The 22926-nt window shown below is 39.8% G+C and overlaps 1 protein-coding gene across 5 annotated transcripts in view; it reads right to left on the bottom strand.

Annotated features, from left to right (window-relative positions):
• Positions 1-22926, bottom strand: part of SPICE1 (spindle and centriole associated protein 1) — a 116743-nt gene that overhangs the window by 53778 nt on the left and 40039 nt on the right. For all 5 annotated transcript variants that reach the window (XR_002823619.1, XR_002823620.1, XM_023728873.1 and 2 more), the window contains exons 8-11: positions 4584-4699; positions 4227-4364; positions 3367-3632; positions 2391-2522 (exon numbers count right to left, since the gene is read on the bottom strand). Coding sequence is in view for 3 of the 5 variants with exons in the window: in XM_023728873.1 (XP_023584641.1) it covers positions 2391-2522; positions 3367-3632; positions 4227-4364; positions 4584-4699 (652 nt within the window). In the remaining 2 variants the exon portion in view is untranslated. The remainder of the gene's footprint in view (positions 1-2390; positions 2523-3366; positions 3633-4226; positions 4365-4583; positions 4700-22926) is intronic.

Below are 22926 nucleotides of genomic sequence, written 5' to 3'. Positions count from 1 at the left end.
GAGAGTCCCAGATGGAGCAGGAGGAAGGTGGGGTGCAGAACTCAAATTCTAGTAAGAAGACCAGACTTAATGGTCTGACTGAGACTGGAGGAACCCTGGAAAGCATGGCCCCCGGATTCTCTATCAGCCCAGAACTAAAGCAATTTCCGAGGCCAACTCTTCAGACAGGGATTGGACTGGACAGTGGGACATAAAGTGATACTCGTGAGGAGTGTGCCTCTTTGCTCAAGTAGGTATAAGAGACTAAACAGGTAGTTTCTGTCCGGAGGTAAGATGGGAAGGCAGAGAGGGTTAGAAGCTGGATGAATGGACATGGGGAATCAGGAGTGGGAAGGAGGAGAGTGCTGTCACAGTATAGGGGAAGCAATTAGGGTCACATAACAATGTATGTATAAATTTTTGTATGGGAAATAATAAAAAATTTAAAAAAAATGAATTTATGTAGAACATAAGTGCCATGAGGCCAAGGATTTTTGTTTCACTGACGACTGTATTTCCTGCACCTAGAACACTGCCAGGCCCACAGTAGGTGTTCAGTTAAGATTTCCTGAACGAACGAGTACATTTTAAAATTGCATGTCTTCTCAAGAGAACTGAAAATGTCCACACAAAAACTTGTATAGAATATTTATAGCAGCAGTACTCATAATAGCCCAAAAGAGGAAGTAACACAGATGTCCATCAATAGATGAATGGAGAAAATGTGACATATGCACACAAGGGCATACTACTCATCCATAAAAACACATGAAGTACTGATACATGCCACAACATAATGCTAAGTAGAGGAAGCCATACACAAAAGACCACATGTTGTATGGTTCAACTATCACGAAATGTCTGGAATAGGCAAATCCATAAAGGCAGAAAGTAGACTGCTGATTCCCAGGGGTGAGAAAGGGGAGAATGGGGAGTGACTGCTAAAGAGTATGGGGTTTCTTTTTGAGGTGAGGAAAATGTTTTGGATAGTGGTGTGATGGCTACACAAGGAGCCCTGGCGGTGCAGAGGTTAAGCACTCAGCTGCTAACTGAAAGATCAGCAGTTCAAACCTACCAGTCACTCCATGGGAGAAAGATGTGGCAATCTGCTTCCGTAAAGATTACAGACTAGGAAATCCTATGGGGTAGTTCTACTCTGTCCTATAGGGTTGCTATCAGTCAGAACTGACGTGACCGCAATGGGTTTTTAACGGGATGGTTACACAATCTTGTGGATATACTAAACACCACTGAATTGTATACTTTAAAAGGGTAAATTTTATAGTATGTGAATTATATCTCAATTTTAAAAATTGTACATCTTACATCTAATGTCCATTGGCACAAACACAATTTGTCTACTAACTATGATTTTATAGTCTCTTTTGGCAGATGATAAAAGTAATAATAATAGCAACTACTTGAGAACAGAAAGATGAATACACAGTCTCTGCCCTCAAACTGCTCACAGTCTCAATGACAGGTAACACATAAGTATAACAGAACTTGGTAAATGCAATGATAGCAATATCCACAGGGTATTAAAAGTACTCAGGAAGAACACTTAATGCAGCATAGAAGCAATAAGGTTTTCCAGAAGAGATGCTGTCTAAGTCCTAAAAAAAGGAAAAAGTAGCAATTAGCCAGACAAGTAATAGAGAACTTATGTAACAAATAGGAAGACACCATAAAAAAAACTGTAAATGGCATCTGCTGTAATTACGGGAGGTTTCATCAAAGCTGTCCTCTGCTGTTTTAGACTAAGTATCATAACACTCATATCACATTTTGGGTAACCTACTGTTCTTGCCTTCCATGTGGGAGACCCAGGTTCAATTCCTGACCGATACACCTTATGTGCAGCCACCACACATCTGTCAGTGGTAGACTGCATGCTGTTGGGATGGGAACAAGTTTCAGCAGAGCTTGGAGACTAAGACAGACCAGGAAGAAAGGCTTCGCAATCTACTTCCAAAAATCAGCAAATGAAAAGCCTATGAATCACAATGGATCACTGATCCACAACCGATCACGGGGATGGCACAGGACTGAGCAGTGTTTCATTCGATTGTGCATGTGGTCACCATGAATCAGGGCTGACTCGATGGCAGCTAACAATAACACTGTAATACTGGTAGTGACCAATTAAATGTAGATGCTGCCTTCCTCACTAGTTAAAAAGTTTCTTCATGGCAGTAGACTTGTTCTACGTATCTATTTGTAGCCCAAGATTCTACTATGGTACCTCCTATATAATACACTTTCAATAAATTATGATTGATGATAACAAAGAGGTGACAAGTAATCACATCAGCAAAACCAAACCAAAGGCAACTGCAGGAGAATTTCATACACTCTTGAAGATGTTTTACACTACTAACATACAAGAGTTTCAGACGTCGTCTGAGTACCTGCACAGTAGTATTTTCTTCTCTAAGGAGAAGAATTTCAGCTGTCAGGGCATCGATGAGCTCTCGGTGGTCAACCAGTACTCGCTCCAGTTGCTGCCTTGTCTCTACTTCTTTACGCAGTTGCAACTCACTCTACAAATAAAAAAAAAATAAACTTCCAGTAGAAGCATCACATGCTGAAAACTGAAAGTTGTCACTCAAAGCTATCAAAGAAGATATTTACAAAGAAACATATATTATGTGACAGTAATGAGAATTAAAAATTTTTATTAAGAAGTTTACATTTCATTAAACAAACTATCTCTAAAAGGATATGCTGGTATCTGCTCATGATAGGTGGCTACAAGGAAGCCAACAGGCTGGCCAGAAGTAAGGGGCAGGAGTAGGACTCTTCACTGAACACCATTCCGCATCTCTGAACTTCATGCCATGTGAATTTATCACCTATTCAAAAGTTAAGTTTATTAAGACATAATTTAAAATCAATGACTACAGGTTTAAATGGCATAGCTTTGTAAAGCAAGAGATTAGCCAAAAGACATGCTTCTACATCTGTATTTTCCTACCTATCATGTCTATAGACAACAGGCATCCACTCTCCACAATGAACTACAGTGGGAGCGAGGTGCAGAGAAAGTCAGGAGAGTGAGGATACATTCAGTAGTTCTACTTACCCTATAACTAACAAACAGTAATATTTAGTATTAACACAGAAGAAAATTTCATTTATAGCAGATTTACCTTACTAATTATATTTTGCGAAAGCTCATATTAAAATCAGTATCATTTATCTGATCGTGTCGCAATGAATGGTAGAGGGCGATGAAGAGCATAAACTTTCACTGCAGATAATCTAAAAGTGAAGTTTTAAGCAAAGCTATTTAAGGCTGACTGTACTTTATTCAGAGGTTGCAATAAATTAAGTGGAGACAAGAAAAAACCCTGAAGAGGAGACTTTAAGACCTCACGCTCTCACCTCTCGCAGGTAGCGAAGCAGGCGGCAGAGGGAGCTCACCAGGGACAGAGTGAACCCTGTGAGACCCTGACCGCCCTGCAGGCCCTGGACCTCGCGTCCCGTCCACCGCTCATACTCTTCCATCTCCTGCTCCACTTCATCTATCATGTGTCTGAGGACATCCAGGCTGGAATTATTGTTATTTCGGAAATCTGCGGAGGCTGGGCTAGTTGATAACGTATTTTTCTTCTGCTTGGAAGGAGCACGCAAATCCGGTTTTCTTTTCACTGATGACAGAAATTATTCTATTTTTAAGGCCAGGAAAAATTAACTCAAATACTGCTAGAAAAACCTTTAGACTGCTATTCACAATCTATAAAATATTTGTATAGAAGTTCTCACCATTGTTTCTCATGAAAATCTCTACAGTTTAAACCAGGTTTACGTTATCTATAAATCAATGGACCAGAACCACCTTTCTATACAGTTACTTGGGATGGAAGCAAGCACTTCTTAGCTATCATTAAACGAACTCTTACTTAACTGGGGCCAACTCGATGAGTTTAAGGGTAAAAAAACATTGACTAGGAGATTAAGATAAAATAATCTCTGGGTGGTGCAAACGGTTAAGCACTCCACTACTAGCCAAAAGGTTGGTAGTTCAAACCCACCCAGAGGTGCCTCAGAAGACAGGCCTGGCAATCTGCTTCTGAAAGGTCACACAGCCTTGAAAATCTTATGGGGTACAGTTCCACTCTGCACACATGGAGTCACCATGAGTTGGAATCAACTCGACAGCAACTAACAACAAGAAGGGATGAAGGTGGCTGTATCAAGTTAGATGTTTTAAGAATTCATCTTTGTGAGTTAAGAAACTGAACCTTTATTTAACAGCTGTTTTGGCTTCCTGGGGTTCAGCACTTGTCCCACAACATAACTTGAGTCTAGAGTCTCAGAAGATTCTTCAGGCTGAAGCCTGGTGTGGATTCTCTTGACGGCACTGGTAGCGTTCAGAGCAGCTAAAAGGAAGAACATTTCCAAAAGTACTTCATCTCAAGTGAACAAAATTTTTAAAAGTATTTCAACTGATACATCCATCAGTATCTTACTCAACTAGGCTAGAACAATCAAAGCTCAAATAACATTCCTTTAGAAAACCACCGTGTTCACGAAAGAACCCAATAAAGCAGGCTAGCACTCTGAGCAACAAGGCAAGGGAGAAACAAACGTCTGTTCACCTGGTGGTGTGGCAGATAATGGAGGTCCAGAAGACTGTGTCGCTGTTTTCTGCTGAATATCAGTCCACAGTTTATTAATTAACTCAGAATTTTCTTCCTTCAGTTGGTGAAGAAACCTATAAAATATATGACAATAACGTATATTAGAGCCCTGGTGGTGCAGTGGGTTAAGTGTTTGGCTGCTAACCAAAAGGTCAGTGGTTTGAACCCACTAGCGGCTCCGTGGGAGAAAGACGTGGCAGTCTGTTTCCGTAAAGATTACAGCCTTGGAAGCCGTATGGGGAGTTCTGCTCTGTCCTGTAGGGCCGCTATGAGTCGGAATCAACTCAACAGCAACGGCAACGGGATATTTTAAATTGTTCAACTGCTTACATGTTTGATTTGAAGGAGTTTTTACTAATTCATAATGAAAAGGAAAAAAAAAACACTCTTCACCTTAACTGATAAGATAGATGGTCAAAATGTCTGTCGTCTAAGTGTTAGAAGGAATTATTCTGACTCCTCCCCAGTTTCCTCCCTACCTTGGCCTCTAAAGTGGGAGCTTTCTGCCCTTTCTGAAGTACTGGGGCACTCTCGCCATCAACCTGTCTCTCTCCCTATAGGAAAGGAACTAAATATCTATGGATCAGCCCCTTCTGGCTTCTCTATCCTACAAACGAGCCTGTCCTCAGTGCACAGCCATCCTCTGCTCATCACTGAAGTACGTTTACGGGAGCAGAATCTACCCCTGTTGGGTGGGGAGGTGGGTGGAGGTGAAGCAGTTTCAGGAAGTTCATATTTGCAGGCTTTTTGATTACAAAGCTTATGTCATAATTAACTTTACCACTGACATAGCTGATATTTTCATCTTTAACCCTCTGATATACCTGTCTGTTTCTCAAATGAATTGAGACTAAAAAAAGAGTTAAGGGGCCAAAAAGTGGAAACACCCCAAATGTCCGTCAACTGATCAATGGATAAATAAGCTGTGGTGTATCCATACAACAGAATACTACTCAAACATAAAAAAGAAACGAAATACTGATAAATGTTACAACGTGGATGAACCTTGAAAACATTATGCCAAATGAAAGAGGCCAGGCATAAAAGACCACATAGTGCATGATTCCATACATAGGGAATACCCAGAACAGGCAAATCTGGACATTTCTGCCCACAGATACAGAAGGTAGATGAGTGGTTGCCTAGGGCTGGAGAGGGTGGGTGAAAGGGGTGGGGGTGACTGCTAAAGAATATGGCGCTTCTTTTTTACAGTGATGAAAATGTTCTAAAATTGACTGCAGTGACAGGTGCACAACTCCATTGATATACTAAAAACAACTGAATATCACACTTTAAATCAGTAGATTATGTGGCGTCTCCATAAAGCTGTTTATCATTGAACTGTGTCCCCCCAAAAATGTGTGTATCAATTTGGCTAGGCCATGATTCCCAGGGTTGTGTGGTTGTCCTCTATTTTGTGATTGTAATTTTACATTAAAGAGGATTAGAGTGGAATTGTAACACCACCCTTACCCAGGTCACATGCCTGATCCAATGTAAAGGGAGTTTCCCTGGGGTGTGGCCTGCACCACCTTTTATCTCTTATAAGAGATAAAAGGAAAGGGAAGCAAGCAGAGAATGGGAGACCTCATACCACCAAGAAAGAAGCACCGGGAGCAGAGCATGTCCTTTGGACGCAAGGTTCCTGTGCAGAGAAGCTCCTAGTCTGGGGAAAGACTGATGATGATGAGGACCTTCCTCCAGCGCCGACAGGGACAGAAGCCTTCCCCTGGAGCTGATGCCCTGAATTTGGACTTGTAGCCTACTGGACTGTGAGAGAACAAACTTGTCTTTGTTAAAGCCATCCACTAGTGGTATTTCTGTTAGAGCAGCACTAGATAACTAAGACATTGTTATAAAAATATTTTAAAGAGGAAGAGGAGAATTTTACTTAGTGGCCCCAAAAACCTCAACCTAAAGGAGATGCTTTCAAGAAACCTACAAACAGCACATTAGAACACTAAGGTCCATGAAGTAGTCATTCAAAGGGGACTAGTTACCACAGCATTAGAAAGACCCCTCTGTGAGATAGTGCTGGCTCTAAGTCCATCCCTCGGGATAACTTCCAACAAGAATTTGTTATAATCAGGTTTCTGTACAAGTTGGGAAAATAAACAAAAATTAGTCTGAAACTTACATTACTGTATCTAATGTCTATACTTTTACGAGTCAAGTTACAGGAAACATAACAACATGAAAATAATACACCACTACCTGTTATGGGCTAAATAATGGCCCCTAAAGATATGTCTACATCCTAATCCAATGAACCTGTAAATGTCACCTATTATAGCAAAACAGGGTCTGTGCAGGTGGGATTAAGAATCTTGAGATGGGGAGATTATGCCAGATTATCAAGGTGGCCCTAAACATAATCACATGTATCCTTGTAAGAGGGAGGCAAAGGAGGATTTCAACGCACACACAGACAAGAAGGTAACGTGAAGGTGAAGGCAGAGACTGAAGTGGTAAGGACACAGCCACAGAATGCTAGCAGCCAGGAGAAGCTGGACGAGTCAAGGAACAGATTCCCTTCCAGAGGTGCTGGAGGGAGTGTGGTGTTACTAACACCTTGATTTGGGTCCAGGGAACTGATCTCAGATTTCTGGTCTCTAGCACTGTGAAAGAATAACTTTCTGTTGTTTTCAGTATCAAGTTTGTAGAAAATTGTTACAGCAGACTCAGGAAATTAAACACCGCCTTACATTTCTGTGGCAACTCATTAAAAAAAAAGCTCAAAGCACCTTCTCTACATTATTCTTCAGATATAAGGAAAAAAGTCTTTATCTCCTTATGACCATAAACTCCCTTAGATCTGGAACTCTGTTTTATTCAATTTTGCTTATTTTGGGTAATTTATTGACTTATTGATTGAAATCCAAGCCCCTTCCATTTTCACTGATGACCACTTATTAACACTAATTCTATTTTATGGTATCATCAATTACAATAAGATTCTAAGGACACCATTTCATAGACAACTTAGCAATATCAGCATCTAATTTACATCCTTACCATAAAAATCCACACCCAAAGGAAGCTGCCTAAGCCTACAGGAACTTTCCTTCTCATCCAGTTATTGCCACTTGGAAATTTCTCCTCTCAATGTTTTTCCTCCTTTCTTGCCATGGTGGCCTTTAGCATCAGCCTTTCCTCTCTCAACCCTAGATTTGCTCCTCCCCACACAAAAGTCTACAGAGCAAGGAAGGCAATGGCAAAGGGAAAGTGAGGTAAATGCTTGCAATCTCTGCTCCCCTACTCTGGATGCACTGGCCCCAGAAACATCAATGACCCAAGTAAAGGCTTTTGTGGACTGGGCCAAAAACCTAATTATCATGTATAATATTACCTCTATGAGAAATTTTGTTCAGTGTTCACAGGTGCATATACTCAAATGAGAAAACAACTTTGAGATCGTATATTGTACCCCTCATGTTTTACAGCTGATGAAATGAAGACCCACAGATAACCTAACTAGTAAATAACCAAGGGCTTAGTCTCCAGATTCCAAGTCTAACGCATCCTCTAAAACTTCATGCTAAGTAGCTGAAAAGTAACCTTCAGAGGCGTAAAATAATCAAAAGTTGGTAACTGCCTATTCACACATTTAAAGAGATAAAATTAACCTTAACCAACCAAATAAAAAAAAAAACTTATTAAAAATTCAAATGTAAAGAATAAAAGCAATTGTGTACAAGATTATTTACATTTAGGTTATGAAAAGAACAGTGCTTAAAAGATGATACATATTTCCAGGTATTCCTCCGAAAATGGTGGCTTGCTAAATTCAAACCACTCCACATACCCTCCAAAATACTATAGAGTTCAACAGGAGCATCTAACCCACACCATCTACATTACTGCAAGACAGAGACTATTAACTTCAAATTACCCATAAGCGGAAAACTAAACACCAAATTCCAGCACAAGGAGGCAGGGCCAAGATGGCGGATCAGTCAGATGCTTCCTATGGTCCCTCTTACAACAAAGACCAAAAAAAACAAGTGAATCCATTATATATGACAATCTAGGAACCCTGAACATCAAAGACAAAGTTGAGGAATTGGACTGAGTGGTAGGGAGAGGGAGAGACGGTTCAGAAGCAGTGGAGAAGTGCCAGACCTGAGTTAGCCAGCACCAGCTGGCTGGATCAGTTGGCACACTTGGGCTACGGCAAGCAGTAGCGCTTGGGACGCATTTTACCACGTCAGGAGAGACCAGGTGGTGGAGAGTCTGCACAAGACTCCAGAGCCAGGGGGCAGTGATGCTGGATCTGTGAAAGTTAAATGCAAGCATCTAACTTACCACATGGGATCAAAATAACCCTCCCCCTCTGAGACTTTCCTGGCAGAGAAGTGCCTCTTTTCCCCTCATCCACGCCCCTCCCTGCTCTGCTCCCATATCAGTCTGGCTGTAGTCAATAACTGCCATGCCCTCTAAGCCAGAAATAGGAGCTACAGTAGCCATGCCAGTCTCATGGCTTTAGGGAAAAAACAAACAAACAAAGAAAACCACCAACTCCCCTAAGCTTTTAGGACTAACCACACCCAAACCAGTCTCAGGTACTCAGGACTAACCGCGCCCAAACTAGTCTCAAAGCTTTAAAAAATCGCCATGCCTCCTAAGCTAGGAACTCAGAGCAGGTACTGCCCCTTTGACTAGGCACAGGAATAAGGGGTCCACAGACTTTGAATGCCTTTACCTCTGCCTAGACCTGTGTGGGCCGATTCAACAGCGTAAGCCCTCATTAGCATAGAACAGGGTATATACCTGAAGCCTATTTTCAACTGCAACAGCCAAACGGGAGTGGCAGATTCATGACAGGGTCCTCAGCCACCCACATCAGGGGCCTGAGGAATAGCGGTTTCACCCACTTCACCTAGCCACGCACAACGGAGGTCTGAGAATAAGTGGTGCTTCCCAGTCCTTAAAGCCAACAGCACTGGGTGCCCAAAGTCCGGAAGCAAAACCCACCTACCTACACACTCCAGGGAACAGGGACACGCCTTCCACCTAGGCACTCAGGGATATCCATCAGCCCCCTACCTTGCTCAGCACATAGTGCCCTACTGCAGCCAGATACCTGTGCCTGCTTCAATCACCCCTACATAGCCTTGCCCGTCTAGGGCTGTAGATGAGAGCCTGCACCACACACTCAGTGATCGATGACCTGAACACCTGAGCTGAATCCACACAAGAAAAGTGAACGGACTCCTGGGCTCACACACCTAGTAGCAGCCCTAATCACCTGGTGACAGGATGTGAGAGCTTCAAAGATGCCAATAACCAAAGTGGCTCACACGACCAGCCTATGTGGGCATATCAAAACAAAACAAAAAGCTAGGACACAGTAAGCAAACATATAATGAACAAATATAATATCTTATTGACAGCTCAGAGACAACAGTCAATATCAAATCACATAAAGAGGCAGATCAAGATGGCTCCAGCAAGTGACCAGAACAAAGAATCAGGAAACCTCCCGGAGGAAGATAAGGTCTTGGAATTACCATAGGTAGAATTCAAAAGATTAATATACACAGCTCTTCAAGAGATCAGGAAGGAGATCATGCAAAATGCAGACCAAGCCAAGGAACACAAAGACAAAGCAATAGAGGAATTCAGGAAAGCTCAGAATGACAACTTTAACAGGCTGCTAGAATCTATAGGGAGACAGCAATCCCATGTGTGTCAGAGTAGAACTGTGCTCCATAGGGTTTTCAATGGCTGATTTTTCAGAAGTAGACTCCCAGGACTTTCTTCTAAGCTGTCTCTGGGTGGACTCAAACCTCCAGTCTTTCAGTTAGCAGTCGAACACGTTAACTGTTTGCATCAATCAAGGACTGCAAGAATCTTATGAGCCACCCCAAACTCCCAACCTTGTCCACAAAATGTACAGACTAAAGTAGTCTACATCCATACACAGGCAAAATAACAAAGTAACAGAAAATTGTAACTGAAATATTTCAGCTAATGAAAATTCCTTCCCTCCACATTTCCGCCAAAAAAATTCATGAAGCAGAAGAAAATTATAACACAACATTCTAAACAGAATTAAATATACTCAAACAATTGTGGTATTAATTTAAAAAAAAGTGTTGAACCAGGTATTCAAAAACTAAGAGCAGAAATGGACAAAAAACAGGAAGAAACAAAATAAGAATTGATTGAACTCAGGAAAGAGATTTTTTAAAAGAAAACTCTTAGAATTGAAGATAAAATTACAAGATGTCCAAGGGGAGAATTATTAAGTAAAATTTTATTAAATAAAACAACCAAGAGAATGAAAAAAAGATTAAGGAAAATAAAAAGGGTTAATAAGAAAGTGTTCAAAATGGAAGACAGGCAAAGAAGATCTTTTAGGTAGGTAATTGGAGTCCCTGAAGAAGAAAAACAATGAAATAGAACTAATATTTAAAACTATAACCCAAGAAAACTTTACAGAAACTTAAAAAAAAAAAAAGACTGAATCTACATCTTGAAAGGGCCAACTGTGTTCATGGGAAAACTGACCTGAGAAGGTAAACTTCAAGATATAGCTTAGTAATTGTTAAAGGAAAAATCCCCAAGTCATTAGGCTTGAACTCACAGTGAAGATTTAACACGTATGGATATCTATGTACCAAAAACATAGCAACTATCTTTATAGAGAAGAAAGTCTTTAACTCCAAACAGGGTTAGATATACTTAAGAAATGTAAATAGAAACACACTAAAAGTAGGAGGTTTCAGTACACCACTATCAATATACGAAAATGGTAAAAATAAGTAAGTATATACAAGTAAATAACATAATTAATAAGGTAGATTTTATGGATGTATACGTAGAACATTATACCTTGTTGCCAGAGAATTCTCAAGCATATACATGGAACAGTCACAAAAATTCGATCATCTATTAGGTCACAAAGAAAACATCACTAAGTTCCACAAGTAGAAATATTACAAACCACACTCTCAATGCAGTATAATAAAACTAGAAATAACAAAATAAACTTAAAAAAAAAAAAGAGGCTCTTCTATCTGAAAATTAAAAAAAAAAAAAACCTTCTATTAAGCAACTCTTACATAAATGGGGAAATATAAACTTAAATTACCTAATTTCTAAAATAATAAAACATTACCTATTGGAATGTATGGTATACATTAAAAACAGTGAACAGAAGAAAATTCAGAGCTTTAAATAGGTTTATCAATTCAAAGAATGAAAATAAATGTATTAAGTTCCCAACTCAAACAGCTCGAAAAATAAAGTAAACCAAAAGAAAACTCAAGGAAGGAAATAAAGACAAAAGCAAAAGTTGATGAGGTAGAAAATAGAAAAACAGTAACTTTAATTAATAGATAAAAATCTTGGTTCTTTGAAAAATTAACAAAATAGACAAACCATTACCTAACTTAATTTTAAAAAAGGGATGGGGACCCAAATAAACAAAACAAGAAATTACAATGAAACACTTACTCTCATTAAAAGACTTCACCAAAAGAGTAAAAAGACAACCTGAAGACCGGGAAAAAAATTTTGGCTATGACAAATCCAATCAGTGTCTAAACTCTAAAATCTACAAAATATTGCAAAACCTCAACAACAAAAAGACAAATAACCCAGTTAAAAAATGGGCAAAGGATATGAACAGGTACTTCACCAAAGAAGACATTCAGGCGACTAACAGATACATGAGGAAATACTCAGGATCATTAGCCATTAGAGAAATACAAATCAAAACTACAATAAGATACCATCTCACCTTAACAAGGCTAGCATTAATCCAAAAAACACAAAATAATAAATGCTGGAGAGGTTGTGGAGAGACTGGAACACTTACACACTGTTGGCGGGAACGTAAAATGGTACAACCACTTTGGAAATCGATTTGGCGCGTCCTTAGAAAGCTAGAAATAGAAGTACCATATTATCCAGCAATTCCGCTCCTTGGAATGTATCTTAAGAGAAATAAGAGCTGTCACACAAATAGATATCTGCACACACATGTTCACTGCAGCACTGTTCACAAGAGCAAAAAGATGGAAACAACCTAGATGCCCATCAATGGACGAATAAACAAATTATAGTATATTCACACAATGGATGGAATGCTACGCAAAGATAAAGAACAATAACAAATCCTTGAAACATAACATGGAGGAATCTGGAAGACATTATGCTCAGTGAATTTAGTCGCAAAAGGACAAATATTGTATAAGGCCACTATTATAAGAACTCAAGAAAAGGTTTAAACACAGAAGAAAACATTCTTTGATGGTTACAAGGGTAGGGAGGGAGGGAGAGGGGTATTCATTAGGTAGATAGTAGACAAGAAGTATCGTAGGTGAAGGGAAGGATAAAACACACTACAGGGGAAGTCAGCACAACTGGACTAAACCAAAGTTAAGAAGTTTCCTGAACACAACCAAACACTTTAAGGGACAGAGTAGCAGGGGTGGGGGTCGGGAGATCATGGCTGCTGGGAACATCTAGGTCAACTGGCATAACAAAGTTTATTAAGAAAATGTTCTGCATCCTACTTTGGTGAGTGGCGTCTGGGGTCTTAAAAGTAGCAAGCAGCCATCTAAGATGCATCAATTGGTCCCAACCCAGCTGGAGTAAAGGAGAATGAAGAACACCAAAGTCACAAGGAAAGTATTAGCCCAAGAGTCAGAAAGGGCCACATAAACCAGAGACTTCATCAGCCTGACACCAGAAGAACTAGATGGTGCCCGGCTACCACCAATGACCACCCTGACAGGAAACACAACAGAGAGTCCCTGATGGAGCAGGAGAAAAGTAGGCTGCATAACTCAAATTCTAGTAAAAAGACCAGACTTAATGGTCTGAGACTGGAGGGACCCTGGAAGACATGGCCCCCAGATTCTCTGTTAGCCCAAAACTAAAACTAAAACCATTCCCAAGGCCAACTCTTCAGACAAAGATCAGACTGGACTATGCGACATAAAAATACTTGTCAAGAGTGTGCTTCTTAGCTCAAGTAGATAAATCAGACTAAATGGGCAGCTTCTGTCCAGAGGCAGAAAGGGTCAGGAGCTGGCTGAATGGACACGGGAAATCTGGGGTGGAAAAGAGGAGTGTGCTGTCACAGTATAAGGAGAGCAACTAGGGTCACACAGCAATGTGTGTATAAATTTTTGTACGAGAGACTAACTTGAATTGTAAACTTCAAGTACAACAATAAAAAAAAAAAATAGAAATTACAATGGGGAAATAAGTTCTGAAACAGAGAAAACATTTTAAAAGTATAGAGATTACTTACACTCCCTTATGAAAACATATTGGAAAACCCAGATGAAATGGATAATTTCCTAAGAAAATATAATTTACCAAAATCGGCCTGAACAGAAATAGACAGTTTAAACAATCCAATATACAAAGAGGAAACAAAGTTATTGTGGCACCTTCTCACAAAAAAGCACCAGGCTCAAACAGTTTCACATATGAATTCTATAAAACCTATAAAGACAGTCCCAATGCTACATAAATTGTTCCAGAACTTAAAAAAATCAGAAAACTTCCATATTATTCTCATAAAACCAAGTACAACATTGTTACCTCAACCTGATAAAGACTGCACACACACGAAAACTACAGACCAATATCACTTATGAATATTAATGCAAAAATACTAAATAAAATATTAACAAACAACATCTAACACCACATTAAGGAAAAGAATACATCATAGTCAAGTAGAATTTATTTTAGGAATGCAAGGATAGTTCAATGTTAGCAAATCCGTAATATCATGTCATATATCTAGATCTAAGGAATAAACTCACGATTATCTCTAAAGAGGTGAAAAAGTCTTTGACAAAATTCAATACTCACTCCTGATTTAAAAAAAAAAAAAAGACTCAAGGAAACAGAAATCGATAGATATTTCCTTAACGTGGTAAAATATACAGACCTCAGTACTGGATTGAAGCCAGCACCGCACTTAAGAAGGAAACAATAGCGGTATTTCCACAAGATCAGGAACAGGGGAAGAATACCCACTATTATTTAACACTATCCTGGAGGTTTTAGCTAATGCAATAGACAAAAGAAACCAATCAGAGGGATAAGACTTAGAAAACAAGTAAAATTATATTTGCAAATAATGTAATAACGTATCTAGAAACCCCTAAAAAATCAATAATAAAACTAATTCAAATAAGATTCAATAAGGTAGCAAGATATCAACATAATATACAGAAATCAATAGCCTTCATAAACACAAACGATAACCAGCTAGGCAGTATAATGGAAGAGAAAATTCCATTTAAAAGAGTATCAAAAAACATAAAATACTTAGGAATAAACTTAACAAGAAATGAGCAAAATGTGTATGAGAAAAACATTAAACTCTCAAAAAAAATACACTTGAATAAAAGGAAAGATACACTTTGTTCTTGGGTAGTAAAGCACAACATTATAAAGATGTTGCTCTTCCTTAGTTAATTTATTAATACAATATGTCCTACTAAAAAATACTAATAAGCTTACGAAGCAAAACAAGTTAATACTAAAGTTCGTATAGAAAAATAAACATGAATTGCTAAAAAAAAAAAAAAAAACTGAATAAAAAAGTTTATGAGGAAGTCTATCAGAACACATTACAAACCTTCTCTTAAACAGTGTGATATTGGAGTATGACTAGAGAAACAGGCCAGCCAAATAAAATAGAAAGTACAGAAACAGAACCAAGTATATGTGGAAATTTAGTACGTGACAAAGGTAGAATCTCCAATCTTTTGGCAAGGGTGGTCTTTTTAATAAACAGTGCTAGGACAATTCAACAGCCATTTAGAAAAAGATAAAAACTGGATCCATACCTCATACCATATACCCAAATAATCTCTAAATGGATCACAGAACTAAATGTAAAAAGTGAGGCCACACAAGCTGTAGAAGAAAACATGAGTAAATTTCTCTAGTACTTTGGTTTTGGGAAAGAATTTCAGAACATGATTCAAAATCTACAGGTAAAAAAAAAAGAAAGAATGATAAATTCAAACTATATTTTCAAAAAATATATTTTGCATGGCAAAATAACATGGCAAATATGCTGAGAGAAAATATTTATAACATATTACACATGTAAAAGACTAATATCCCTAAATATAAAGAACTCTTATAAATTAAGGAAAAAACCAAAACCCTACAGAAAAAATGGGCAAAAGACATGAACAAATAAGTATTGTAATGACCCTTAAGTATATGGAAGATTTTCAATTTCATTCATAGGAGAAATGCAAATCAAAACTACACTTAGATGCCATTTCTTACCTACAAAATTAAAAAATACATATATCAGAAAGTCTTACCACACACTCTGCTGATGAGGCTGTGAGTAAACACACACGCTTATACAGTAAAACCTGCGAAAGCCGGAACCTGTGTAAGGCAGAGACCTGTCAGAGAAGGAAAACTCAAATATTTTCCACTAAACAGACAACGAAAGAAAAGCGGTAACTGCACTCTGTCAAAGGCGGAAAACTTGTGAGACCAGGAAAAACAAGGCAGTCCCATAAGTGCCGGTTCTCACTGTATATTGCCAGTGAGAATTCAAAATGTTACAACCCTCATAAAGCAGAATTTGGCAATTTTTTAAAAAAAATTACACAGCACTTATCTTTTAACCCAGAAATCCCACTTCTAGAAATTTACCCTAAAGACAGACCTCCAACAATAGAAAAATACATATGCACAAGGTTATTCATTGTAGCATTGTTTGCAATTGTAAAATACTGAAAATGACCTAAATGCCATATACAGGAGCGTGGATGCATAAACTATGGTACATTCACACAATGTAGTACTACACGTCTGTAAAGAAAAAAGAACAAGGAAATCTCTATAAACTGCCATGCAGTCAGCTCCAGGATATATATTTTAATGATAAAAGCAAATGAGCATACCTAATACCCAGATCTTGGTTTCTAAATATCCTCCAATAAAATGAATGCTACCTCTTCTGTAAGAAAGAAGAGAAAAAAAAAATATATATCTGTTTACATATGCAAAAATAAACAGAGGAAGAATAAACCAGAAATAATGAAATTGGTTAACCTACAAGGTTAAATCAGAACTAGTTAGAAGGGACAGGAAAATGTGACACTACCATGAAAATACCTTTTTGCATAATTTTGACAAAAAGAGAAAAAAACCTAAAATTGAATACTAACAGAAACAAATAAACCTAATTATATTCCAAATAAATAGAATAACCTTAAAAAAATATGCAGTCTTGAACCCTACTCCGTTAATGGGGCAGTACAGGAGCAGCAAGACCCCCGGCTGGTGCAAATGGTTTGCACTTGACTACTGACTTAAAGGAATCCACTCAGCGACACCCTGCAAGCAAGGTCTAATGATCTGCTTCTGTAAAGATTACAGCCAAGAAAACCCTATGGAGTAGTTCTACTCTGTAACACATGGGGTCACCATGAGCTAGAATCAACTCAGCAACAATATGTTTGGTTTTTGTTTTTTTTTTCATGAGAGCAGCAATTATAAAGTTATCTTCTAGGTACTGCAGGACTGAATACGGTAAAAATATTGTGTAATGTATGCAGACATGTTTCTCAGTGTTGAAGAGGAGAGATACAAATACAGAATGGAAGAAGGCTAAGAAGAACCCTACAGTGTTATACTGGACTTGGATGTATGAATATCAACTCATGATTAATAGAGAAACAGGTATCAGTAATGATATGCATTTACGTATATGACTGTGTGTGTGTTTGTGTGTGTGTGTGTATGTGTGTGATCTGCTGAAAGGTCCTAAAAGCAATGATATGCCAGAGGCAATGAGCACACCTAATATCTAGATCTTGGACTCTAAAAACCCTTCTCCAATAAAATGAACCATGAGCCAGGGCTCCTTAAAGAAATGGCTGATCCCAGGACAGAGGCAGGGAAAGTATAAGATGAGCTTAAAATATCTTGTGCCAGAAATTAGATACTAAATAACAGAAAAGAAAAGAAAAATGATGGAGATATGTCAAAGGAACACAGGAATGATTTAAAGGAGCTCCCACTGACCAAATCAGTGACAACTTAACATCAAAATAAGTAACTGAAGAAACAGATTACCACATTTTTACCCAAATAGCACGAACCCTCTATGTTTGTTTGCCAACCACTCCCTCCCGCCATGAGGTATTTTTGTTACCATGCTATGCTAATTTTTTTTACAGCAACATGTAAAAACAAACTGGCATAGTGGCGCTTACAAAAATACCTCGCAGGGAGAGGGAGCAGTTGGCAAAAAAGTATAGAAGGTGCATGTTATCCGTATAAAAACACAGTGTAGGCCGTTGTAAAAACGGAGGTGCAGGGACGTCTGCCCTCCTCTAACTTCACAAGGGGGAAGAGAGAGAATTAGCATCAGCATCAGCCCAAAGCTGACTCCTATGAAGTGGGGGTCAAACATACCTCCACTCTCCAACCTTTTCACCAGTTCTGACACCAGCCATCCCTCCCACAGCACTCTCTACTTCTCTACTGGGTTCCATAATTCATTGCAATGGCCACACAGAACTCACAGACAATACTCACGATTATGGGGTTTATTAGGGAAGTAACAGATTACAATTCAGGTTCAGGAACAACTCAAGATAACAATTCTTCAGTCAGGACAGCCTCTTCCCAGCCATGCCCTCAGGCAGGCCTCTCTCTCGCCATCGGCCTCTTGGCACCTGGGCCTGGCCTCTGCCCTGCTTGGGCAAGTGTTACAAAGCTCTTTAGCTCAGCCAATAAGTGCTCGGAGGCACCTCACTCCACCAGTAAGCCTCGGCCCAAAGGCACTCAGTTCTCTCGCTCCACAGGTCGGCAAGTCTAGCTCTGCCAACAAGTGCCCAGAGGCACCCCACTCTGGCCAGGAAGCCGCCTGCCAGAAGGCACCCCGTGGGTCAGCACGCCCACTGTAGCCACATTGCTCGTGCACCAGGAAGCCCATGACACCATCTCGTGTCAGTCTCCTGGTTCTGCTGCAGCCATTGCTCTGCCACTGCTTCTCATTGTCTTATGGTATCTCTGGTGTTATAGCTCTCTCTCTCTCTCTCTCTGCCTCCTGGGTCCAAAGGATGCATTCTGCTCCTGTTTCCTCTTCTTGATGGTAGTGAGGTCCCCACTCTCCACCTCTGAGATAGCTCATTTTAAGCCTAGCAGGATGGCCAAACTGACTAATCACCTCATTAGGGTTTCATATACCTTATTTGCATGGTCCAACCCCCACAAGGCTTCCATGTACTTTATTTGCATTATTAGCAAGCTGTCCAATCCCTTTGGTGGGCCACAAGCACTTTATTTGCATAGTCCCACTCAATCATCTAGTGGGAGTTATAAACCCCCCCTAGAAAGGCTATATAAAAGCAATCCATCACACCACAGTCGCTGAAGAGACCTGGCAGATGTAACTTTAAACAAGTGATCACAGTTCTCTCCTGCATCTTCAGCTCTTTCACTGTACTGGCTTCATCTTATCAACATTTAAATGTGGGCAAGCCCCTCCCATCTTGCCCTGACCCCATAACCTCTCAAGTTACCATCTATCTTTTCTCCTTCATTACCAAACTTGTTGAAAGAGCTGTCCCCACTTCTCATTCACCATCTATTCCCTGCACCAATAATGGGACCGATGACATCATCGCCTCCTGATGTGATGCACTGAGAAGGACATCACTTCACTTCAGTGGTATTCCTGCCCCAAATGGATAACTGAGTCCAATCACAAGGAAACACCAGACAAAGCCAAACTGGAGGGCACTGCAGAAAATAAACGCTCTGTACTTTTTTAAAACTATACATTTCATGAAAAACAAAGAAGCACTGAGGAACTGCCCCAGATGGGTGCTGTTGTTAGCTGCCGTCAAGTCAGCTCCGACTCATGGCAACCCCACGTACAACAGAATAAAACATTGCCCTGGTCTTGCGCCGTCTTCACAATCACCGGTATGCTTAAGTCCATTGTTGTGGTCACAGTGTATTCTGAGTGCCTTCCAACCCAGGGGGTTCATCATCCAGCACTATATCAAACAATATTTTGTTGTAATCCACAGGGTTTTCATTGGCTAATTTTCAGAAGTAGATCACCAGGCCTTTCTTCCTAGTCTTAGTCTGGAAGCTCCATGGAAACCTGTTCAACATGGATGACCTTGCCAGTATGTGAAATACTGATGGCATAGCTTCCAGCAACACACAAGTCACCACAGTATGACAAACTGACAGACAGGTGGCAGTGTTCCAGAATTTTTGTTGTTGTTACAGATTAAAAGAGATGAAAGAAACATGAAAATTAAATGCAATAAGTCATCTGGTTACCAGGTGGGGGAGGGAGAAGGAGGGAAACAGGAGCTCACTGCTTAGGAAACACTGAGCTTCTGTTAAGGGTGATGGAAAAATTTAGAAATGGATAATGGTGACAGTTGAACAACATGATAAACATAATCAATGTCACTGAACTGTACATGTGAAGAATGGTGAAATGTTTTATTACATATATATTTATGGTAATTAACAAAAGTATTCCTTAATTATTCTTGACTCTTTCAATATAAATTTCAGAATAAACATTTAAAAAAAAAAGTGATCATCATTGGTTCTTCAACTAGAAAAAAAAAAATAATGGCCATAAAGCGTATCATTAGGACATCTGGAGAAATCTGAGTAAGGTCTGAGAATTAGATAATAGCATGGAATCACGTGATTTCTTAATCTGGAAAACTGTATTCTGATTGTGAAAAGGAATGCACTAGTTCTTAGGAAATACAGACTAAAGTGTTTAGGGATAAATGAATATAAAGTATGCCGCTTACTCTAAAATGGTTCTTTAAAAGCGTGTGTGTAACAAAATCTACAAAAATAAAACAAATAAAAAAAAAAATCCACAAACAAAACCATTCAGTACAAGAGAGTAAGAAGAACAAAGAAAACGTCATTGCCACAAAAAAAGTACTACAAAATGACAGCAATAAACTCACATCTATCAATAGTAACACTGAACATAAACGGCCTAAGTGCACCCATAAAGAGACAGAGAATGACAGAATGGATGAAAACACAGGATCCATCAACATGCTGTCTACAAGAGACACAGCTTAGAAACAAAGAAATTAATTTTTTTAAAAATCATAGAATGGAAAAAAATATATCATGCAAATAGCTACCAAATAAGAGGAGAAATGGTAATACTAATCTCAGATAAAACAGATTTTAAAACAAAGCCCACCACAAAAGACAAAGAAGGACATTATACAATGATTAAAAGAATGATTCCTCATGAAGACATAACCATAATAAATATCTACACACCCAATGACAGGGCTCCAAAATACATAAAACAAACTCTAACAGCACTGAAAAGAGAAACTGACAGTTCCACAATAATAGGAGGCTTCAACACACCACTTCTGGTAAAGGACAGAACATCTAGAAAGAAATTCAACAAAGACACAGAATATCTAAAGGCCACAATCAGCCAACATGTACTCGTAGACATATATAGAACACTCCACCCAACAGCTGCAAAGTATACATCCTTTTCCAATGCACATGGAACGTTCTCCAGAAAAGGCCACATCTTAGGACACAAAGCAATACTCAACAAAATCAAAAACACTGAGATAATACGAAGTATCTTCTCTGATCACAATGCCATCAAAGTATAAATTAACAACAGGAAGAGCATGGGAAAAAAAACAATTACATGGACACTGAATAACACCCTGCTTAAAAACCACTGGGCAATAGAAGAAATCAAAGATGGAATCAAAAAACTTGTGAAATCAAACGAGAATGAAAAACACATCATACTAAAACCTTTGGGACACAGCAAAGGCAGTGCTCAGATGTCTACTGATAGCAATAGATGCACACATCAAAAAAGAAAGGGATAAAATCAAAACATTAGCTACACAACTCGAACAAATAGGAAGACAACAGCAAAAGAAGCCCACAGTCACCAGAAGAAAAGAAATAATGAAGATCAGAGTAGAAATAAATGAAATAGAGAACAGAAAAACAACAGAAACAATTAGCAAAACCAAAAGTTGGTTCTTTGAAAGGATTGACAAACCACTGGCCAAACTGACAAAAGAAAAACAAGAGAGGACGCAAATAATCCAAATAAGAAACAGACCCAGGAGGCAGGGCCAAGATAGTGGAGTAGTCAGATGCTTCCAGTGGACCCTCTTACAAAAAAGACCAGGAAAAACAAGTGATTCGATTATATATGGCAATCTGGGCAATCAAAGGCAGACATGAGGAACCGGATGGAGTGGCAGGGGGAGGGAGAGATGGTTCAGAAGTAGCAAGGAGTTGCCAGACCTGACCCAGTGAGAGCCTAAGCCCTTTAGGCCTGATCAGCGCAGGGGTGAGCGGTGAGGCAGGCAAGCAGCCGTGCTCAGGAGGCGCATTTTCAGCACTAAGAGAGACCCAACCGCTGAGAGTCTACTTGGACCCCCAGAACCAATAAGAAGCAGCCCTCCATCAGCAGAAGATAAGTAACTGCATATGGCCTACCACGTGGATCAAAAACACGCCCCTTAGAAAAAACCTGTCTCCCATTTACCGCCCTGCTCCCTGCTCTGCACTGGGTTGAAGACCCTCTTCAGCAACTGCCAAGTACCCTGGGCCAGAAGTAGGATCTGTCAAATGCCCAGAGCCTTGGAGAATGAACAAATTAACAAACGGGGGGAAAAGATAAACTGCTGGCTTCCCTAAGCCAGGAACCCAGGGCAGGCACAGCTCCTTTGCCTAGGCACAAGCATAAGGGATCCACGGACTTGGAGTGCCCTTCCCCCTGCATAGACTTGTGTGGGCCCATCTCAACAGCATATGCCCTCATTACTGCAGTACAACAGGGTATATACCGGAACCCTAACTTCAAGTGTTTCAGGTGTGAAGTGGCAGGTTCTTGACATTTGACATTGCTCTGTCCATTAAACAGGGTCTTCACCTACACACATCAGGGGCCTAAGGACTGGTGGCTCCACCCACACCACCTAGCCACATGCAATAGGGGCCCATGAATAAGAGGTGCCCCCCAAGTCCTTACAGCCAACAGCATTAGGTGCTCATAGCCCGGCTGCAAAACCCACTCACCTACACGCTCTAGGGAACAGGGACACGCCTTCCTCCTGGACACTCGGGGGCGGCTGTCAGCCCCTTGCCTTGCTAAGAGTGTGTCCCCCTGCTATAGCCAGATGCCTGTGCCTACACCAATAACCCATGCCTAAGACTGTAAGTGAGAGCCTACACCACACACTTGGTGGCTATCTACCTGGGCACCTGAGCTGAATCCATA

Source organism: Trichechus manatus, unplaced genomic scaffold, assembly GCF_000243295.1.
Source record: "Trichechus manatus latirostris isolate Lorelei unplaced genomic scaffold, TriManLat1.0 scaffold00026, whole genome shotgun sequence".
Classification (NCBI taxonomy): Eukaryota; Metazoa; Chordata; class Mammalia; order Sirenia; family Trichechidae; genus Trichechus; species Trichechus manatus.
This window is presented reverse-complemented; position numbering and strand designations above follow the sequence as displayed.